Source organism: Tympanuchus pallidicinctus, unplaced genomic scaffold (assembly GCF_026119805.1).
Source record: "Tympanuchus pallidicinctus isolate F22 unplaced genomic scaffold, pur_lepc_1.0 scaffold9, whole genome shotgun sequence".
Lineage (NCBI taxonomy): Eukaryota > Metazoa > Chordata > Aves > Galliformes > Phasianidae > Tympanuchus > Tympanuchus pallidicinctus.
The window spans coordinates 952,136-973,855 of record NW_026294813.1 but is presented as its reverse complement, the minus strand read 5'-3'; the positions used below and the strand labels follow the sequence as shown (position 1 = coordinate 973,855).

Here is a 21,720-nt window from a genome sequence, read left to right as displayed (position 1 = left end):
GACTTCACTGACTCAAGGCTTCCACTACACAGGCTTCCATGAAAATCTGCTTTGTAGGCTCTCTGTTGTAATTTACCCCAGGCATATCCAGTTTTTTCTTTGTTCGAGTGAGGTAGTTCTTCGCTGTGGATTTTTTGTGAGTCAGCAGTAGAAAAGGTCTGTTCTGAAATGGACAGACTCTGATTTTGCATATAAGTACTTAATATTGCAGCATACTGAACAGAGCTTAAGTAATGTGATAATAAATTCTTTCTAACGTTTTCATTTTATTGTATAAATATGACTACACCCTTATTTAATCTTCAGAAAAAGGAATATTCAAAATAAAAATCCATCACTTCCAACATCAAAAGAGTTCAAGAAATTGATGCAAACGGAATACTTCTGCAAAGAGCAATATAAAAATGCTCTAGGATTCTGCTTGTGTTTATTGTATGAGGTTGGGGTGTTAATACTGTAAAGTTTTACCTTTTAATTTTAAACTAATTCATAGTTAAAGGTGTATATTCATTGGTACATGTAATATTTTACATTCGTGGAAGATGAACTTTGTATAGTGACATAAAAGTGTGTCTAGTGTACTTATTTGTAGTGAACATAAGATGAGTCCAGAACCTACAGAAAGTTGCATCATTTGATTTCTTTTCAGGTGAAAATGAAATTATAAGAACACATCTTTCCTTAAGGTTGCCTAAATTATGGAAAGTCTTCTAGATAATGAGACGTTTGAGTAATTTATTTTCCTAAAGTACTTGAGACAGAACGCTTCCTCTTTGTTGCTAGTTGAAAGAAAGCTACTTGCATTCTTCACCCTGGAGCTTTAGTTTTTTAAAAGAATCAAAATCAGTAATTTACTTTACCTGCAGGTATGGTTTCACAATTAGTTTAATCCAATTTTAGTTGGTGATGAGATGAAAGAAGAGAAGGAGGAGATGACCTCATGTCTTTGAATGAGCTTAGAGGTTTTGATAGTATTAGACTTCTTTCAGACTGTAATGTACTTTCTTTCACTAAGACCAGGTAGATGACAGTTACTCCTATGACTTCTATTATACAAATTTAAAAGGTTCATGTAACCGTACCGCCCATGTCAACCTAAAATTGTTCATCTCTGGTATTTTATTAATAATACTTTGTTTCTTCCCTTATGAGCTTCAGTGCAAAATTTAGTTTGTCTACCTACTCAGCAATTAAATTAGCAGATTTTTTTTCTGGGGCTGGCTGGAAAGCATGCCTTTGTCAATAGGTTCTTAAATGAACACATCATATAACAGGGCATCTTGTGCTGTAAAAGAGATTTTTAATTTAGTTTATTTGCATCATTATGGATCAGTATTTAGGCTGTTTATATGTAAATGTACGATTTGAGGAACAATTAAGTGTTGACAAAGTAGATTGCAGTCATATCAATTGCAGCACATTTTACATAATTTTTCTAACTGACATCTTTGATGATAAATAGTGGATGCCAAGTCAAAGCCGATTATACAGTGCACTAGGAATTCATGGCGCTGTCAGGGAGAAGACCGATTGACTTTAAATTTACATATTAATGAGAAGATTTGTTAAGAGGGTGCTTGACTATAGAAAATAACAGCACATTTATAGGGCACGACACTTTATAAATAAAGCTGATGCAGGAAAATGGAAATTAAACCTATCAGATTAATAAATTCAAGACTGTTAAAATGCATATTTGCATTTTTATTCACTAAAATTCACCTTACTTTTTGAGAAACGTGCTTCTTTTGTTCAATTTGAGCTAATTCTCAGCAAGTGATTGTTTAACATTTTGTTTTCTTGTGCTTTGTCCTAAAAATATTTGTAACAACTATCAGTCACAGAGAAAAATCTATTTTTAACCAGATTCTCTAAATTGTTGCAAAACTCTTAATAGCATTAATAGTCATTAACCAAGATTTCTTAGTTTTACATTCATATTTTTTGTTTCTCTGAAGGATTTTCATTCTGGTCATGAATACTGTGAAGAATATCCCTGCTTTACTGCAAGTCTTGAAATGTTTGAAGGCTGGTTTGAAGTAGTTACTTGTTTATCAGTAACCTTCTTTTCCAAAGCTCTCCAACTTTAACAAGTATTAAACATAAAGAGAGCAAGTCACTCACCCTGGAGTGATAGTTTCTGCCCAGAACGGATGAGCAAGGACGATTTAAGCCATTTTCTGAAGAGTGACATATTTTATGCCGGTTTGAATTTTTGGCCCATCCCTTTTCCCAGAAGTTTTTGGAATTGTTATTTGTAAATAGAACCATTACGCCTTAGGGTATAATGCATGGAGATGCTTAACATGATGCTGCTGTTGGCTTGCATGAGTGTGTGGTCTTGAGGTTTGACAGTTCAGGAACAGATTTTAAAGCTGTGCAGCTGTCTCTGTTTTAGCAGTAAAACAATTGTGATGGGAGACATTGGCTGCTTTAACTCTCCACCAACAAGTGAGTGTGTCGTCTTTGAAGCTCAGGGCCGTTTAGCTTTATTTCAGACAGTTGCAGATTTCAGAAGTAAGCTTTATTGATGTTTAATTAAGATTTGAAAGAAAAAAGAAAGATGAATTCAGATTATTCATGATCTTCAATCAGTGAAATTACTTATGAACCAATATTTAGGAAAATCATGTCTCAGGTTTTCAAGTTTACATTCCTCGGATTATTTATCCACTGAATTATTAAAGCATTGCTCAACTCAAAGCACTTATAAGCTGAGGTTGACATCAGTGATAGGGATGTCGGGGATGGGAACGAAGCCTGAAAAAAAAATGACCTTAGAGAATAAAGACTTCCAGGAGAAAAATAGCAAATCTTTCAATGTGTATATCCAAAACTGTTAGTCATGGAAAATATCCTAGCTCTGAAATAGTAATAGAAAGAAAATAAATAGATAATTTCAAGCTCAGATTATTCAAAATATTGAATAATATTGTGCTCTTTGCTTATTTTGAACATTCATTTGTATGCTTAGCATGCAACCTCAGCTTTACTCCTTTTACTCAACTTTACTCCAAGTTTGATTATTTTGGTTTTTGAGAATTTTTCAACGTTGAAGATTAATAGAGCTGATATAACAGAATGGAAATAAATTAGCTCACATTTAATTTGCGGGGCACAGACTATTATGATTGCTCTTGGAAAAAACAGATTGCATGTTTTCCTTTCCACAGTGTTCAGTATTAAAAATGTTTTCCATTGCACTTAATGTATGAAGCATATTGCATTGTAGTTACAGGCTTTATGTGCCATGACCCTATTGAACTTTGTATGATTTAGTTTTTATGGTCATCAGGTAAGGGGAAGATCTATCCTAGTACGACTAAGGAATTTCTGCATTTGTTGTATGACAGACAAATACCAGTGTTTGTCACCTACAAACAAGTTTAAGTATAAGGCCATTTAATTACTTACTTACCCTTAGCAATTTGTACTAATTTCTTCTATTCTGGATATTTGTTTCCAGTTTTTATATTAATTTCAAAAAACCAGGAAGCTGTTTGTGTCAGTTAAGACATCAACATAATCAAACATGGACTTCTATAAATATGGGTTGCTTTGCTGAGGGAAGGAGAGAACTGTAGAATTTTCTGGTTAGGAGCAGAAGTCTCTACTTGGTAAGAGAATGTTTTTTGAAATAAATGTGCCTTTGTTTTCTCTGTGAGAATCTACCAGGGTTTCACTTTTCAGAAACGTGCGCCTTAGAAACCATTTAGCTTCCATTTAGGTGGAACTTGTTTGGCTTGCACTGTGTAAGTAGTATTTTTCTTGTGTTATCTAGATTTAAAAAACTGGATTTTTGAAGCTTTAGGACAAGTGATAGTGGGGAAATTCACTTTTGCTTTGTAGTTTGCTGAGCTAAACACCAAACTTCCATTGAACTTCCACTACTTTCACTAAATACCAAACAGTAATTAAGGTAGAAGTTGTCAAATATTGAATTTCTTAGATTAAGACAAAGATGGTGGCGAAGTATCAACAACAGGTCCTCTCAAGCCTCTTTTCCCTTTTTCTTCCCTTTTTTATAACTTCGTTTTCTACTTCACATAAAGACTTGAGTACATGAGAATATTGCTGAAAGCAAAACGTGAACACTGACAGTGTTTTCTGATGGTTCAATTATTTTTTTTTTAACTTGAATTGACTTTATCAGATTTTTTCAGATATAGAATAAGAACAAAAATTGTATATTATATGTTAAACTTATTACCTTGTGTAATAGTATCGCTCTGAACAAGAAAAAAACATTTTTGTTGTGGAAGTGATCAAATGTCAGAACACGTCCCTGGCAGTATACAAAAACCACAGTCCTAACTAATCTTGAGCTGACTGTCCAACAGAGTGTTGGACCAGATGAGTTCCTTCCAAACTCCACCATTCTGTGACCTACACTCTTTTTGTTAAACGCTTTAAAATATTTCTTGCTCATGCAGTGTTTTCTTAGTATATTACAGTTATGAATTCTTAGTGTATTCTGTAAAGGTTATGGTTATGCATGATGGAATCCAGTGTGTAATGGCTATATTAAGACTGCTCTAAGTGTTTAGCACTGTTCTAAATATCTTTATTATTCTCCATGTTGAGCTGCACATCTAAGGAACAGTAGGTGTAAATAATAATGATTCAGTCAGAGCATATGAGGAATACAGTCTGTCCTTAACTTTTTGTAGTACTCTATAAAAAGTATTCTGAATCAGTTCTGTTGAGAGCATAATAAAAGTCCTAAATCCTACTTTGCAATGCTGAGAACAGAAGGAGGGAAAAGTATATTCAGGTTGACAATTACTCTTAGCTAGGTGAATTACCTAGGTTAAGTGATAAAAAAAAAAGAAGCTAAAGTACTTCAAAACTGTTCTGTATGTAAATCATTATTAAATGAAGATTAGTAAGGAGCCATAGACAGTCAAACATACTTAAGAAATATTGTGAATAGCATTTAATCGTTTAGGAATAATTTATCAGGATAAATGTAGGTTGCTCTGAAAGTAATGCCTCCTATTTATTTCTGTGGAAACATATACAAAGCAAAACACTATTTAGTCGAGCAAATTCTTAGCAACAAAATACTCTTTTTCAACAGTCACCACTTCTAGCTATGCAATGAACAAGAGCCTGCATGTCACACTTGTAAAAATCTGCACCTACTGTACAGTGGTTGAGGTTGACAACCCAAGCAGGATTGGTAATGTACTCCACCATCTTTAAACTGGTGTGAGGTCTTGTGTTACTGTGTAGCAAGAGAAAGGTGCATGACTGGAAATTCAAGCCTTCTGTTTAGGCAACGTTGCATTGTAGCAGTCAGAACTGATAGTTTGTCCAGGTTCCTAGAAATCCAGAAGGATCACCACTTTCCTATCCCAATAGGCAGTACAAATCACCTTACCAGCTGAGGGCTGTGTCTTGAACTTTTTCTTGGGAATTCTCTTGTCAGTTCTCCGTGCATTGCTGCTTTGGCTCTGGCTCCTAGTGGTGACACCACATCTCGTTATTAGTAATAGTGCTGCCCAGGAAATTGTCATCTTCAATTTTGCACGGGCTCAATAGATCCTGACAAACTTGCTGTGGTGTTGCATTCCATTCCTTTGTGAGCATCCGTGGGACCCACTTGGTGCAAACTATGCTATCTCCATTTCCAGTGCAGTAAAGCCAATATTCAGCTCTGAACATAGTCCCCTAGTTGTAATCTGCCAATTTGCACAGATTGACTGATTGAGATGCTCTTCATGTTGTGTTAGGACAGCTGTGCATAGTTATCCAGAATGTGGCTTGTCTTTTGTGTTGCTGTTGGTGCTGCTAAAACACACCACCCTCAGCATCATTGTGCTAACATCCACTTTTTTGGACTTCGTAAACACTCAGAAAGCATTGATAAATGTCTATGATGCAGTTTTTTTCCGCATGGAGGATTTTGGTGACACATTTTCACTTCACATGCACTTCTGTGTCAGACATCATTTTGTCAGACTGCTGCTCTTTGCCATTCGTGGCAGAGCAACAAAATGTAACTGAATATTAGTGGGAACGTTCAGCCTCTACTGCCACTCCACCAACATCTAACATCATCTCTCACTGATAGGGATGGAGACATTGGTGGACAGGGGAAGGGTGACGGATGTAATCTACCTGGACTTCTGCAAAACCTTTGACATGTCCCACACCATATCCTTCTCTCTAAATTGGAGAGGTATGGATTTGAAAGATGGACAGTTCACTGGATTAAGAACTGGTTGGCTGTTCGCAGCCAGAGGGTTGTGATTGATGGTTCTGTGTCTGAAGTCAGTCACAAGTGGTGTTCCCCAAGGCTTGGTCTTGGGACCAGTGCTCTTCAGCATCTTTTTCAGTGACATATATGATGGAAGCAAGTGCTCCCTTAGCAAGTTTGCAGATGACACCAGGCTGAGTAGTACAGTCAACACATTGGAGGGAAGGGAAGCAATCCAGAGACCTCATTGTGGCTTTCTAGTATTTGAAAGAAATAAACAGGAGGGTGAGTGGCTGTTTATAAGGGTGGATAGTGATAGGACAAGGGGGAATGGTTTTAAACTGAGACAGGGGAAGTTTAGGTTAGATATTAGGAAGAAGTTTTTCACTCAGAGGGTGGTGACACACTGCGACACATTGCCCAAGGAGGATGTGGATACCCCATCCCTGGAGGCATTCAATGGTAGGCTAGATGTGGCTCTGGGCAGCCTGTTCTAGTGGTTGGCAACCCTAGCAGGGGGCTTGAAACTAGTATCTTTGAGGTCCTTTTCAACCCAGACTATTGTATGATAAAATAGGAAGCATTACTTTCAAAGCAAACCTCAGTATTTTGTAGACATTACAGAAGCTTCACTTAGTTGCTTGTGCTGTGTGGTTCTATTAGGTGGTAGCTTTTTTGATATTTTTTTCTTCTCCTTTCACCAGAAGATTGAAGCCACAAGATTTTACTTCCTGGGAATAAAAAGTAGTAATCTCATTTTCAGTTTCTGTTAAGATGTCCTCTCCTGATGCAAATTAAAACCATCTCCTAGATTTAGCAGATCTACATGTTCCTGATCTAGCCAATAAAGTCAAAAGATGAAGCATATTTCAGGAAGCTGGTGTGCATATGTTATGTTGCTTATTTCTTCCATTCTTATTATGACATCTCTACTGGAGAATTCTGGATTCAGCTGTTTCCGTTTCCCTCAGAGTACTCCATAACTAGGTTCTTACAGATATACATGAGGAGGAGTTAGTGTAAGAGGTCATTTATATTTATGTAAAGATACTTGGTGAAGTAACTGGGACATAACATGGACTGGTTAGCCATTTGACTGTGATACCAGTTTCAGTGCATAACAAAAGAAGAGTAACTTAGAGGTAGATTTATAACAAAAAACAAGGATGATTTAAAGTAAATTAGGGAAAATAGAGTCTAAATGAGTTCTGAATAGAACTTTCTGGTTGTTGTATTTCATGACCACTGCAAATAGTCTCTTCTTTCACTGACACAGCAAACAATGTTGTCTGTCTTTCTTTACATTTTCTTCCTCTGTACTCCTGTGTTAGGACTAGTGTTTCTAAGGGAATAGATCTGTCAGAATAATACTTGGAGGGAGAGGAAGGGTTAGATTTCAGCCGCATGAGTTTTCTAATTTGATCTACTTTACCAAGCATTTATTGCTGACACAGAATTATAATCTGTAGATAAAAATGACATCTATCTTTGCAGCAAAGTGTGTTGCTGTGGTTACCCAAAGTATTTAGCTGTGAAATTGCAGCAGCGGGTAGAACTTGTGTAGATAAGTTCTTAAAACATTCTGTGTCAGCTGAAATTAAGAAAGTAACCACTGCTTTTCTCATGGCTTTCTCCGGAAGCAGTTTCTGTGTAATCCATCCAATGCTGTGGTCTTACCTTCTTGACTCAGAATGAAGGTGTGTTGTTACTTATATATAGGAGAAGATATATATTTTCTAGTGATTTTTGCAAATAAGTTGTTAAAACTGTGCTTATGTCTGTCTAGATCATTAAGTTGTTGGTGGTAAATACTGAAATGCTTTCACGGAAAACTAAATATTAACTGTTTAACTGCTAATCATTTTCAATTTAAATATCAGATATACCAAACCTTTGTCAGCCTATGTCCTATTCTAGCAATCTATTCAAGTTTTTAGCTTTAATTTTGGTAATTTCTGTGATAAATAATCATGTAAAATTGTGTAAGCATTGTGAAATGAATGTTATCTACGTACTTAGAGGCCCTCTTGAATTCCAGAATATTAATAAATTTTGTTCTGAGCATCTGTCCATAGGAAATTCTTTGCCTACTACCTTGTGTGGCCTTTTCATTGTTTTGAGGTCTCCTCAAAATGTATAGAAATGTTGCAAAATAAACTTTTATCTCCCTTTTCACATAAGTAAGCTTTTGCTTAATTTTTCCTCTGAGGAAGACCTATGTGACTGCAATGAGGATGCTATAATCTCTTGAGTCTGAGACTGCATGCTTTTTGAGTTGGTTTAATGCATATCTCTGAAGGACCCTAGGGAACATGAGGTACTTTATCCAAAATTCCAAATTATTTGGATTATTCTGCATTTTTTCTGTGTATCCATATGTTTGTTCCAGTTTATTGTTAAAAAAAAAAATGCGAGACAAGAAGACTAGGGGTAAGTTAGACCTAAATCTGAATGGTAGCAACACTTGCTTTTCCAGTATGACTCTACCACCAGAATAAATTTGCCACTAATTTTTTTGGTGCCTGAATATCACTGAAACAAATAGACGCTTTAAGTCAGACTGATGGGCCTGTAGTTTCCTAGGTCCTCCCTCCGGCCACCACTCATTCTTGTGGATGGATGTCAAATTTGCTAGGCTCCAGTCAGCTGAGATCTTCTGAGATAGCTGAGATAGCCAGGACTGCTGAAATGATGGAAAGTGACGTGGTGAGCATGTCAGCTGGCTTTGTCAGTACCCTTGTGTGTATCCCATCTGGCCCCATAAACGTGTGTGCATCTAAGTTCTGTGGCAGGTTGCTAACCATTTGCTCTCGGATTATGAGGGCCTCTTTCTGCTCCCTATCCTTACCTTCCAGTTCAAGGAGTGTACTGGGTACCAGAGAACAATTGATTTTACTGGTAAAGACTGAGGGAAAGAAGGCATTAAGTACCTCAGCCTTTTTTTCTCCTTCACTGTCTTCCCCCCACGTCCAACTGGAGATTCTCCTTAGTCTTCCATTGTTGCAGGACATTGCTTTTGGCTTTGTTGAACTTCATGAGTTTCCTTCTGGATAGCATGCACTCCCACAAGCATATGAGCTGCACCACTCGAGTTGGTGACTGTGCTTGCTGAGGGTGTAATCAGTCCCTCTATCTACAACATTGACGTCGGTACTAAATAGAGTTGGTCCAGTAGCAATCCTCTTGAAGATCACTGCTCACTATTGGGTTCCATTTGGATATTGATCCATTGAATGTAACTCTGATTGCTGCCATCCATGCTGTTCCCATTTCTTTTAATAGCCCATCATCTGTCAAATTCATATCTTTGCAATATTGAGACAGAATGTTGTGGAACACCATAGCAAAGGCCTTGCAGAATTCCAGGTGGATGATATCAATTTCCTTTCCAATGCAGTCACTTCACTGTAGAAGGCTACCAGAAAAGTCAGGCATGATTCTCTGCACGTGAAGCCGCACTGGCTGTCTGTAATTACCTCCATGTCTCCAGTGTGCTTCAACATAACTTCTAGGAGAATCTCTTCCATAATCTCACAGGACTCCTAGTAGAGCCTGACTGTTTAGCAGTACCTTTAAAAAATAGGTATGCTATTGTCTTTTCTCTAGCCATTGGGAACTTCACTTGACTTCCATGAGTTTTGAAATATGATGGAGTGTGGTTTAGCAACTGCATCTGGCAGTTCCCTCAGGATCCTCAGGTGTATGTGTGCAGATTCCTCAGATGATGCATACCTGATGTTCTCTTATGAGGTGAAGGACTTCATACACCCAGACTCTGCCTTCAGATAAAGGAACTGCAGAGATGTGGGAAAAGTGATAGTCAGTGAAAACTAAGGCAGTATACTCTGAAGTTTTTTAACGTATCATTTTTTTGCAAATCTATATTTCTTTGTATTCCTACTATTGCATATCTTCCACATGCTATTAAAATTTGTATGATTTTGTGGTAAGAGGAAGCTGTTTTGTGTCTGATTTCTATTTTGAAGAGGATTGAACTGTTTTACATAAATTAAAACTTCAAAAGTGACTGTTAAAATAAGTTAAAATGTTTAAGATAAATAATTATTAAAATTAAATAAATAGATAAATTTAAATAAATTATATAATTAATTTAATTCTAACTGCAGGTCTTCAGTTTGAGGTCAAATCAAAACTCTGGGGAGGTAAAATTTTAGTGCTATCAATATCTGGCATTTCTTGGACGTGTGAAGAAGCATCTTGCCACAGCTAAATGAAGGTGCAGTATTGATGTTGAGATTTGGAAAATAAGGATGTAGGAAATTATTTGTAGAAAGTTCAATTTTGATTGAATAATGTTCACTAAAGCATCTTTAAAAGGCAGGAGTCTTATTTTCAGTTTTGTGCTGACAGCAATTAAAGTATTTTCTATGCTTTTCTCCATGATACCTTTTTTCCTGCTTGGAAAAACCCTTAGACTTCAGATGTAGTATAAGAGGCATGCTGTTCTGATTGCTCTTTGTAGTCTGAGATATTAGTAGCACCAGTAGCATGCTGAGCAGGATGCTTTTGCCTTAGAGCAAGGCTTTTCCTCATTGTTATATTGCAGTACAAAGAAGTTCCGTTGAACTTAACCACCATGAAGCTCTATGCCACTTCAGACAAAAATAAATAGGTGTCCCATCTCTTCCTTTTTTGCAAAGTTCAGAACTTGCACTGTAAGGTTCCACTGGGGACAACAGTCTTCACCAATTCTCGTTGTGTAGTTCTTACAGCATGCATTATTGGAGAGATAGTCCCACCAACATTTTTCCTACCATTTCAGTAGCATTGCTGAAGTGGAGACTTCTATGATGGAGGTGATGGCGTTGGTAGACCAAGCAAGGGCAGCTCTGCCTGTACTTGTACAGGACCTTTGACCTGATTCTCACCGTATATTTTTCTGTAAATTGGAGAGAGATGGATTTGAAAGGTGGACTGTTGAATGGATAAAGAATTGGCCGGATGGTTGCAGCCAAAGGGTTGTTGCCAGTGGTTCTATGCACAGGTGGAAGACTGTCACGAGCAATGTCCCTCGTGGGACCACTGCTCTTCCACATCTTTATCACTGATTGATACTTTGAGATTAAATGTAAACTGAGCAAGTTTGCTAATGACACAACACTGAGAGGTGCAGTAAGAAAGATAGAAGAAAGGCATACTATTCAGAGAGACCTGGATAAGCTTGCAAAGTGGACCCATGAGAACCTACTGGGGGTTGGAAATAGATGATCTTTGAGGTCCTTTGTAACACATCTGTAATTCTATGAGATATGTCTGGTTGAATTATTTTCGCCTTCCCTTATGTTATAACTCTTCCAGTGCTTATGCTGAGCAGTTAGTTGGTGTCGTTCTGCTTTGAATGATAAAAACCAGAAGGGTTCCTTTGAAGAGTTCAATTTTAGGGTTTTTTTTTTGTACAGATCGCAAGCTACTTAACGACGCAGTAGGCAGTGCTATCAAAAAATGAAGTTTGTCTGGTACTGCAGAAATTATAAATCAAACTTTGTTCAAGTCAGATAAAAACCAACGCATAAAAAAGTCTTATTATTCAGGTAAATGCAGACTTTTAAAAAATGAATTCTCTCCTTCTGACAGTAAGTATAGTCAGCAGTTCAGGTTGAGGCTTAAGGAGTTGCTAGTGACTGAATGTTTTCACAGATGCATGTAAGAGCTGTCTGTGGCTGGGATAATTAATAGAATTTGACACAGCAGTTCTTATACACAATAAGCCTGCAGGTGTCTGTCTTTCAGTCTCATGGCTCCTTTATGTAATGCTTTGCTTTCATTTTCATGTTAATGTGAAAATCTTGCAGTATTATTCTCTTTGTTTTAATAAGGTCCTTGTGTGATTACAAATTCTGACTAATTTAGACTTCAACTTTATGTTAATGAATTACACTTCATTAAACTTATTTCCCTATGTGGCATCATTGTCTTCTGTCTGGAACATAATTACTTCATATTTCAACAAATATGAAAAAATAGGAATTCTGAGGTGGCAATAAATAGTAACTGTGAGAAAAGACCACATTAATACTCCCGTGAGGATATGAAAAAAGTGATAAGATACAAACATTCTGAAGGGATAGAAATTAAAAATGTTTTCAGAAAAGATACTCTTTCTAACCAACAAAATTATTTACAAATAATTTACAAAAATTGCAAATGCAAGAGCTCAAGCTCTTTCTTTACAGCAGTGATTAAAGAGTTAAATACTCTTTCCAACTATGTATTTCTGTTGAGTTCAATAGCACTGATGTGTGTGCCTGTTAGTAGGGATACTGATGGCTGAATCAATGAAGACTGGGTTATCTTTCAGTTAAAGGAAGCTTGGTTTCTTCAGTATGGTGAGATGCATTGAGATCAGGAATTTTGCTTTGAAGCTGCTTTGTCCTGTAAAAAAGGGAAGGAATTCAGTAATCAGTACTATTGATTAAGCATTTTGAATTGTTAGTTTGGAAGGATGTCTATCACAAAGATATACAGGTAGAGAAATGAACGAACTGAATCGCCTCAGTTGGTTTTGCATAAGAAATATAGCAGCTAAATGCTTGCTAGGTCTTTGCAAAACATTGAGGGCACTGTTGACATCACCTATTAAAATGAGAGGAAATGTAAAGGACAATTTATTTTCAGTGTTCTTTCAAATTTTAATAAAATGAAGTGAAAGCTGTAAGTTATCTCTTTTCCACACCCACTTTTATAGAGTTTTTCACTATGGTCTTTTCACTATGGTCTTGATGAATGCATAATGCATAAAGACAAGTTTCAAAGTTTTCCTAGCCTAGTTTGCTGAAGAGATAATAAGTAAGACTTTATGTTCATTTCTAGCAATTCCTCTACTCCCTTTTGATTTCTCTTCTACCTCCAGCAATAATTTAAAGGATTTGTCTCAAAAGTAATTGTTTTTTAAAAATGAGCAATTGAATACGTGACTTAAATAATCCTCAAAAAACAACTGGAGTTTAATAACTGTGTATGGTTGGATAATACTATACCAGGTGTCTCCATACAGGCAGCATTTGGCCCAGGACCCACCCCTTCCCCATGCCACTGTGGAGCAGCTCTGCCTCTTCTAGCAGACTGACCCAAGGCGTGCATCCATTGCTCAATAACAGCCAAAACATTGTCCCAAGACAATTGATCTGCAGTAGGTGAGGCCTGAGCATGCCTTAAATAGTGACAAAGAGTGATAAAAAATATAGGGGAGCGAAGATGCACATGAATCTAAGTGGTTTCCGCAGCCTCTAACTGTGAAAAATTATGAAAACTTTCATAGCGTTGAATATTGTGGATGTCTATTCTGAGAAGGATGTTTTCATAGAATTGATTACCTACATTACAGTATATCATTGTACTAGCTTTGTTAGTATTTTTGTAACCTTTTAGTTATTTGGGCATCCTCTGAACCTCTTATATTTTACATATTATGTGTAATGTTAGAGATAAGAATTCTGCCTTTTCTGCTAGTTCTCTGATGCTCTCATGGGTAAGTTTCTGTTATGGCTTTCAATTCAATTGTGCTACAACTATTCAATGGTAACAACTGTTCTAGTAAGAATTACATTTCAAAAGAGTGTGTTCTATCAAGGTCATCCATAAAATCAACCACTGCTATCTGTCCATTCTTCCTTCCTCCTTCCTCCAACAACCTGCCACTATAAATTGAATGTCCTGTTGTAGTCGTATAATGTCATATACAAGTCTAGAAGTCTACAATGACTTCTTTTCTTTTCCTTTTTTTTTTAATTTAATGTAACTCCTGTTACATTGTGGTGTTGTATATTGTTGTATATTACTTTTTCAATTAACATAATTTGTTGATGCAAATATTCCATGCATATATTTCACATTTTATCTTTTGGTTAGGATGAAAATGCTGAAGAAGAGTATAATGAAAACAATTTCTATGAATCTGATGAAGAACAGAAAGAAAAGGATCAGAAAGCTAAGAAGACCTACACTATGGATCCAGATCACAGGCTGCTGTTACGAAATACAAAGCCCTTGCTTCAAAGCCGAAATGCTGCGGTATGACAAATTCTTTTTTTAGATAAAATGTTAAAATACTAAATATCTGTGTTTCTACAAAACATGGCAGTATGAACTGTCAAATTTACTCCTCCTTATGTCAAGCAGTGTAATACTGCGTAGTAACTTCTATAGGAATAGAAGCTGTTCTTTTTTCTTTGAAATTAGCTTAACTTTTAAGCAAAACTTGAGAACGGAATGTTTTGCATGCTCAACTTTAATGACAGGCAAAATGCTGGAGAAAATGTGAGAAAATCTCAGTTCAAGTTTTGGTGATACAGATTCGCAAAGAAAATGGTAGTTGCTGGTGATTCATCAAGTGGTACTTTCCTTTGAGTAGACAGTTACATGCCCCAATTCCTCGTAATGCCCAGCCATATTCTTGAGTTGGTATTTTGGCAGGATGCCAGGGTAGATGTGGCATCACAATTACAGAATCCTCTGTATACCAGAAGTTTTAATCTGCAGGTAAATTTTTAGGACCAGAAGGAGATGGTGAAACACTATGATGTTAAACTTTACTTCTAAATTCAATTTGTCTCATTATTCAAGGCTAGGTTGTTTTGGAAGACTTTTCCAGTTTTATCACAAAAAAAAACCCCAAAACCCAAAAATCCTGTGCCATGATGAAGTCTTTTTCTAACCTCTTCTTGATCTACTGAAATGATTGAGTTTTTCTTCCCTGAATCACATTTCTAGACTCCAAGTAATGTCTAACACTTTTCAAAATTGTTTGTAATCTGTCAGCAAACTCTGGAAACAAATTGAATGCAGTTTAACAATAACAATTGTATTAGACCACAGTCTTTTGCTGTTGTACATCTATGTGATACTTCCTCAGATACTTCCACAGAACAGCTGTGTTAGATATATTTGTCATCAAAATGAATTGAGAATAGTTTCAGATTCTTTTCTTACACACTCCATAAAAGCTGCTTATCTTTCATAGTCCATAAATCACTTTCTTCATATTTGTTAAGTACAGTACTGATTCTAAGATTTTTTATCTTGAAGTTTGTTGTACTAAATTGAGGTGTTTAAATGCGGTTTATCAAATGAAATCTTGATTCTTTGAATTGCTGCTATTACATCATTTTTTAATATTCACAGAATTTACCAGCAATTAAATAGACTGCTTTTTCTTTGACTTTAGATTATTGTCAGTAATAAAGCAGCAATGTAGCATTCTGCTAAAAATGTTTCACTTATTTTCTCTTCTCAGATTTGTATCAATTTTTACTGTTTATTAATAATAATTTTTCTCTAATAGATTTTAATATTTAAGATATCAAATCAACTGTCATAACAGTTTTTATTTTGACTTTCTGTGATTTGTTTAGTTTAGATTAAAAAAATTTACCTTTACAGTATTGTAGGGAATGTTATGACATGAATTATTAATTGGTGTATGATGTATATTACCTGTTTTAAGTTGGTTATGTCAGTCTTCTACTTTTTTCTATTTGGTCTGCTGCTATAATTCATACTTTCAATTGGATTTTAGAAAACAGTAGTAAAGGCAACTGCCATTTAATAAATTAATGATAGAATAATGAAATGGAAGTTTTTTTAGTAGAAGCTAAAGAATGAGTAATCTTGGACCTGTATTTAATAAAAATAAAAGCACAAGATTTGCAGAAGTTTTTTTAAAACTGAATCAAAACAAACGCACATTATTTCCTCTTTAACTGCTAGCTATAATGTTAGCAGTATGGGATTATTAACAATGATATCGGTATGATTACATTTGAATTACTTAGTTCCATTTCTTACTCTTTGTCCCTCTTCCTCTAGAAAGTGTATTATACTATGTAATAAATACTGGGAGGAATAACAGGTACTTGTTAGCTTTCACTGTCAGGAATAAAAATATCCTTCTCCCCATGTTTCTACCCTAGTCTGCTTTGCTGATTTCAAAAAATGTAGGTATGGACTTTGCATACCTGGTAGGTCTGCAAGTGTGAAGCAAATGTATGAGTCAAAATTTTGAGTTAATATGCTGTATTGAACGTGCTTCTTTTAGGTGGTAATGGCAGTTGCACAGCTTTACTGGCATTTGGCACCAAAATCTGAAGCTGGTATTATTTCTAAATCATTGGTGCGTTTACTCCGTAGTAATAGGTAAGTCAAGTCAAATTGGCATCTGTACTTTTTTATGAGAGCTTTATGTAGATATACATTTTTAGTGCATACCTCTTTAGTCATAGCTTTATGTGTAAATATAATTCCTGTGCTACTAGTATGTTATTTTAAGATTGTCATGTAAAATGCTGGGTTTTTACTGTGTGAGTGAGAATCTTTATATGTAACCCCATCACTTTCAGTATTACTTCCAGTGATCATTCATTATCATAAGTGTTTTATTCTTAATTATGACTGTCTTAGAAGAATCATGGCTGCCTAATGAACATTCAAAGAAAGATGGTACTAACTAATCAGCTTAGGTAATTTGTGAGTTTGGTTTTTTTTTGTTTTGTTTTGTTTTTTTCCAATTACTGGAAGTTACTCGAAATGTAGTTGTGTTGTTTTACTGTCTTGCTTTGGCACTCAAAAAGACCTCAGAAGGTTTTTTTTTCTTCTTCTTCACTGTACTTTGATGTCTTGTTGACAGAGAAACTGGGACACACTTGTTAAATTACTGTCTGGTACTGTTGAATCCTCTATGTTTTCTTAAGCCTTGGACTGCTTTTAAAGAACCAGTTTATATTTCATTCAGTATAACTAAAAGTTTGATTTTACCATCCTCCATGTACCATCTTTACATGTTCCATGTACCTCGTAAACAGCCATTCTCCCTCCTGTTTACACGCTCCTTTAAAATACTAGAAGGCCACAATGAGGTCTCCCCAGAGCCTTCTCCAAGCTAGACAAGCCCATTTCCCTTTGCCTTTCTCCATAGTAGAGGTGCTCCAGCCCTCTGTTCATCTTAGTGGCCCTCCTCCAGACCCGCTCCAAGAGCTCCACGTCCTTCCTGTACTGGGGCCCCAGGCCTGGACGCAGTACTGCAGATGGGGCCTCACAAAAGCCGAGCAGAGGGGGACAACCACCTCCCTCTCCTTTTGCATTTTGTTTACTCTTCATTTATACTCAGATTTCCTCAAATGAGAAGTCACTGCTTTCCATAGATAGCACCTAATATGGCTTTAATGTTCTGATATTCATATTGAATGACTTGGCTGTTCTCTGTCACCAGTCTGAGAGAAATACTTTTGCTATCAGAGCAACCTTGAAATAAGCTTTTGTTGATTGTCCTTAGCCTGTGGCCTTTAAATTAATGTCCAGGATGATGATGATGATGATGATGATGATGATGATGATGATGATAATAATGCCAAATAGAGTTATAATGTAGAAAGGTTGGAAGGAGGTGTATAAACAGGAGGGAGAATGGCTGTTAATGAGAGTGGATAGTGATAGGACAAGGGGGAGTGGTTTTAAACTGAGACAGGGCAGGTTTAGGTTAAATATTAGGAAGTTCTTCACTTAGAGTGTGCTGATACACAGGTTGCCCAAGGAGGTTGTGGATGCCCCATCCCTGGAGGCATTCAAGGCCAGGCTGGATGTGGCTCTGAGCAGACTGGTCTGGTGGTTGGTGACCCTGCACATAGCAGGGGGGTTGAAACTAGATGATCTCTGTGGTCTTTTTCAACCTGAGCCATTCTATGATTTTATGATTGCTTTCTGTGATTCTGTGAAGGCTATATAAATACTTGGAAGAGCATATCACATGAATCACATTTATGTCACATGAGGTTGACTGTTTCCAAGTACCTATGTAAGAATTACCTAAAATTAAGTTTAAAATATGTTGTGTACTTGTGCATTATTACCTGTCTTCATAAGCTACAACTGTAATTACTGCAGGACTATTATGTATTTTTGTATAAAAGGAGATAATGGATAATTTCTTTATTAAGTTTATTTGCATCACAAAAGAATTTCAGCACTCGTTTAAAAAATATGCATGTGAATTTTCACGTGGTCTTTAAATGATTGGTACAGAAATTGTAGTTTAAAATCTTTAAACAATCATCCCGATTTCTTCTTGTTTGCTCCTTCTTAGGGTTGTAAGTGAACATATTAATCAGAATGTCCTCCTATTTTATCTTTTTGTTTAGAATATTATATAGTTCTGTTGTCTACAAAGTCTGTAATGTTGAAGTGCTGTTTTTTGATAGGTTTGTGAGTCTGTTAGCATGTATTGAATGTGACTGGCAAGTTAGGCCCTTTTTGAGAATTAACGGAAAATTTTTCAAGACAAAGAAATGTTTACCTAATTCTTACTGGTTGTTCAAGCATTAGCTGCCATTGTAACTAATGCAGTAATTTGTACTCTACAGATACTAGTCCGTATGTTTCCAATTCTCAGCTATGCCATTCTGATCCTTTTGTCATACTGAACAAAATGTAAGGATTTAGTGAGCTATGTTTGGAGATTCTAGAATGTGAAACAAATAATCATCCCATAATAGTTGGCAATTTCCAATCTACTTTTTCTTTATATGTTTGTGTCAAGTAATATATAATTCTACGGAATAACATCTGTTTCTCTGTTCAATTCTAGGGAAGTGCAGTATATTGTTCTGCAAAATATTGCCACTATGTCAATTCAGAGAAAGGTAAACCATATTTAGAATTTTTGGAATTGCATTATATTGAACTCAGGCAAACTACTTACATATGTTCTATTTTCCAGGGCATGTTTGAACCTTATCTGAAGAGTTTCTATGTTAGATCAACGGATCCAACAATGATTAAAACTCTGAAGGTGAGTTAAAATAAAAATCACCTGTATATTACTGGACAAATCACTGTTTGGAACAAAAAAGTAAAGTTTTCATGTGCTGCTGTAACAGACATCATTCTGTGCTATTCATTTTTTTCACTAAGTATAGAGTTGTTGCTTTTATTTAAGTCCATAGATGTCCTTCAGAGTTGTCAGGCTATTTGGAAATTCTTTTGTTATAGGCAGCAAGAGGACAGTGTTTTCCACCATATCTTTTGGTACAATTCAGTGGAGAACACTGTTTTTTTTTTTAAATAGCCATTAAAATATTTAGAGTTTGATCGTTTTCTTAATAGGAAAAATCTCATTTAAAGAGAAATGAAATCACACTGTTATTGATACTATTTGATTAAAAAGAGTTTAAATCTGTTTTACCAAAAGAAATGGGAGTCAAATAAGGGACAGTGTCCGAGAATCAAGTTCCCTTTGAGGTCAACTTTTGACATAAGTATGAGGGTTGCTCTAAAAGTAATGCATCCTGTTCAGTGTTGTTGGTGCACAACATCAGAGGCAGATGCTGATGGTACAGCAGTAGTTCCCACCAGCATTCCATTGCATTATGTTGCTATGTGACAGATGGCAGCAGAGGGGCAGTCTGGCAGAATGGCATCTGACATGAAAGCACAAATGAAGCAAAGGTTTGTCATTGAATTCCTCAGTGCAGAAATAATGCCATCCACTGAATCACAGAATCACAAAATGGTAGGTGTTGGAAGGGACACCATCATTGAGTCCAAGCTCCCTGCTAAAGCAGATTCCCTACAGTAAGTTGCACAGGTAGGCATCTAGGTAGATCTTGAATATCTCCAGAGGAGGAGACTTCACAGCCACTCTGGGCAGCCTGTTCCAGTGCTCCATCACCCTCACTGTAAAGAAGTTCTTCCTTGCATCTATCAGGAACTTCCTGTGTTACGGTTTCTTCCTGTTGTCCTTTGTACTATTGCTGCTTGCCAATGAAAAAAGTCCACCCCACCGACTTGATTCCCACACTTTAGATATTTATTAGATGTTTAGTGAGGAGATTTCCTCTCAGCCTTCTCCTTTCCACACTGAAGAGTCCCAGGTCTCTCAGCCTTTCCTCATATGGGAGATGCTCCAGGCTCTTAATCTTCATTGTCCTCCACTGGACTTTTTCTAAGAGATCTGTCTTATTTGACATTCGTGAACTATTGCTTAATGTGTGTGGAGACCAAACAGTGGGTGTCAGAGCAGAGAGGCTGTGAGTGCTGTTTCAGCAGTGGTGACAGTGACTCTGCTGAGCATGGCATGCAGGCTCTTGTTCATCACTGGTGAAAATGCATAGCTAATAGTGAAGACTGTGTTGAAAAACAGTGTTTTATAGCTAAAAATTTGCTCTATCAAACATTGTTATTGTACTCTTTGTATCTGCTGTAGTTTCCATGGAAATAAATAAGAGGCATTACTTTTGGAGTGACCTGTGTATTTTAGGCTTTCCTCAAATGCCACATCTTAGTGCATATGTTAGGCAGTTTTAATCTTGTTGTCTGTATTTTTGGTCTTTAATAGATTTTAAGTCCTTGACAAAACAACAGTTAAGCATTTTCTACTGCTATGTGCCTCATTTTGTTTTAGTTTGTCAGAAATGCAGGATTATATCAAGTATATATCCTTAACCTGGTGCATCCAACTCAAAAAATACCAACAAATTTGTGAGATATGGCTTTCAATTTCTTTTTCTTCAGCTTACTTCATTCAAATGTTATTGGAATTCTGCCTTCAAAGTTAGAACACAGTGGTAGCATAGTGTTTTAATGGCATATGCCAGGTATTGTGTATCCTCTTGTTCACTGGGAACAGGGTCTGATTCTGTTAATTGAGATCTAAATATTGTCATGGATGTTAGCTGTTTGTTTCTCAAGTTAAAAGTCCTTCACAGCAGTTCATCTGAAAATAATAAGCATTGCATTTATTTCCCTTAGCTGCAATTGTGCTTTTCATTATTTCTTCTTACAGTGTTGCATAGTTTTTATAAGCTAAAGCCTGTGGTAAAAGATAAAAATTGATACTGCCAGAAGTGTTTCAGAGCTATTCAATATGCAATGCAACACTGTAAAACTAGAGTTAAAGAATGCATCACTGAACCCAAGAGTCATTTCAAAACCTTGCAGGTACTTGAAAAAAGAATGTTCCTCCTGAGTGCAATGTTGCTATTGCTTTATACTGAACAGCAGTATACTCTATTGAGTTCCAAGTAGTGTGTTTAATAGTATTTTCTTGTATTTATATGCAATAAAAGTATTGTATGCATGTGTTGCTGCTTTTATAATTTTTTAGGTTTTAATGTATATTCTTTTCTCTTAGCTCGAAATCATGACAAATTTAGCAAACGAAGCCAACATATCAACTTTGCTTCGAGAATTTCAGGTTTGTGCAAAAGTTTATTCTTTTGAAAAGAAACATTTTCTGTTGGCTAGTTGCCATTATTGAATGTTCCAAGTAGAGTCTTAGTCCTATTTATTTTCAAGTTAAAATCATTTCCAGAATAAAGTGTTCTTGAAATTGAAATTAAACTGTCTTGTATCATAATGGATAATGGAACCTTTTATGTTTGAAAAGGAGTTTCAGTGTGTTGTTTCTCACTCTTTACAGCTTAAAAAAAAAAAAAAAATTGAGAAGAACTCAACCATTCAAAATTTTTAAAAATATATTCTACTAACTTGACTGATTCTTTAAATCACTA

At 36.1% G+C, this 21,720-nt stretch overlaps 1 protein-coding gene across 3 annotated transcripts in view; it reads left to right on the top strand.

Moving 5' to 3' along the window:
- AP3B1 (adaptor related protein complex 3 subunit beta 1) overlaps positions 1–21,720 on the top strand; it is a 160,186-nt gene that overhangs the window by 54,757 nt on the left and 83,709 nt on the right. For all 3 annotated transcript variants that reach the window (XM_052670188.1, XM_052670187.1, XM_052670186.1), the window contains exons 8-12: positions 14,072–14,233; positions 16,257–16,354; positions 18,798–18,852; positions 18,930–19,001; positions 21,342–21,404. In XM_052670188.1, the coding sequence (XP_052526148.1) occupies positions 14,072–14,233; positions 16,257–16,354; positions 18,798–18,852; positions 18,930–19,001; positions 21,342–21,404 (450 nt within the window). The remainder of the gene's footprint in view (positions 1–14,071; positions 14,234–16,256; positions 16,355–18,797; positions 18,853–18,929; positions 19,002–21,341; positions 21,405–21,720) is intronic.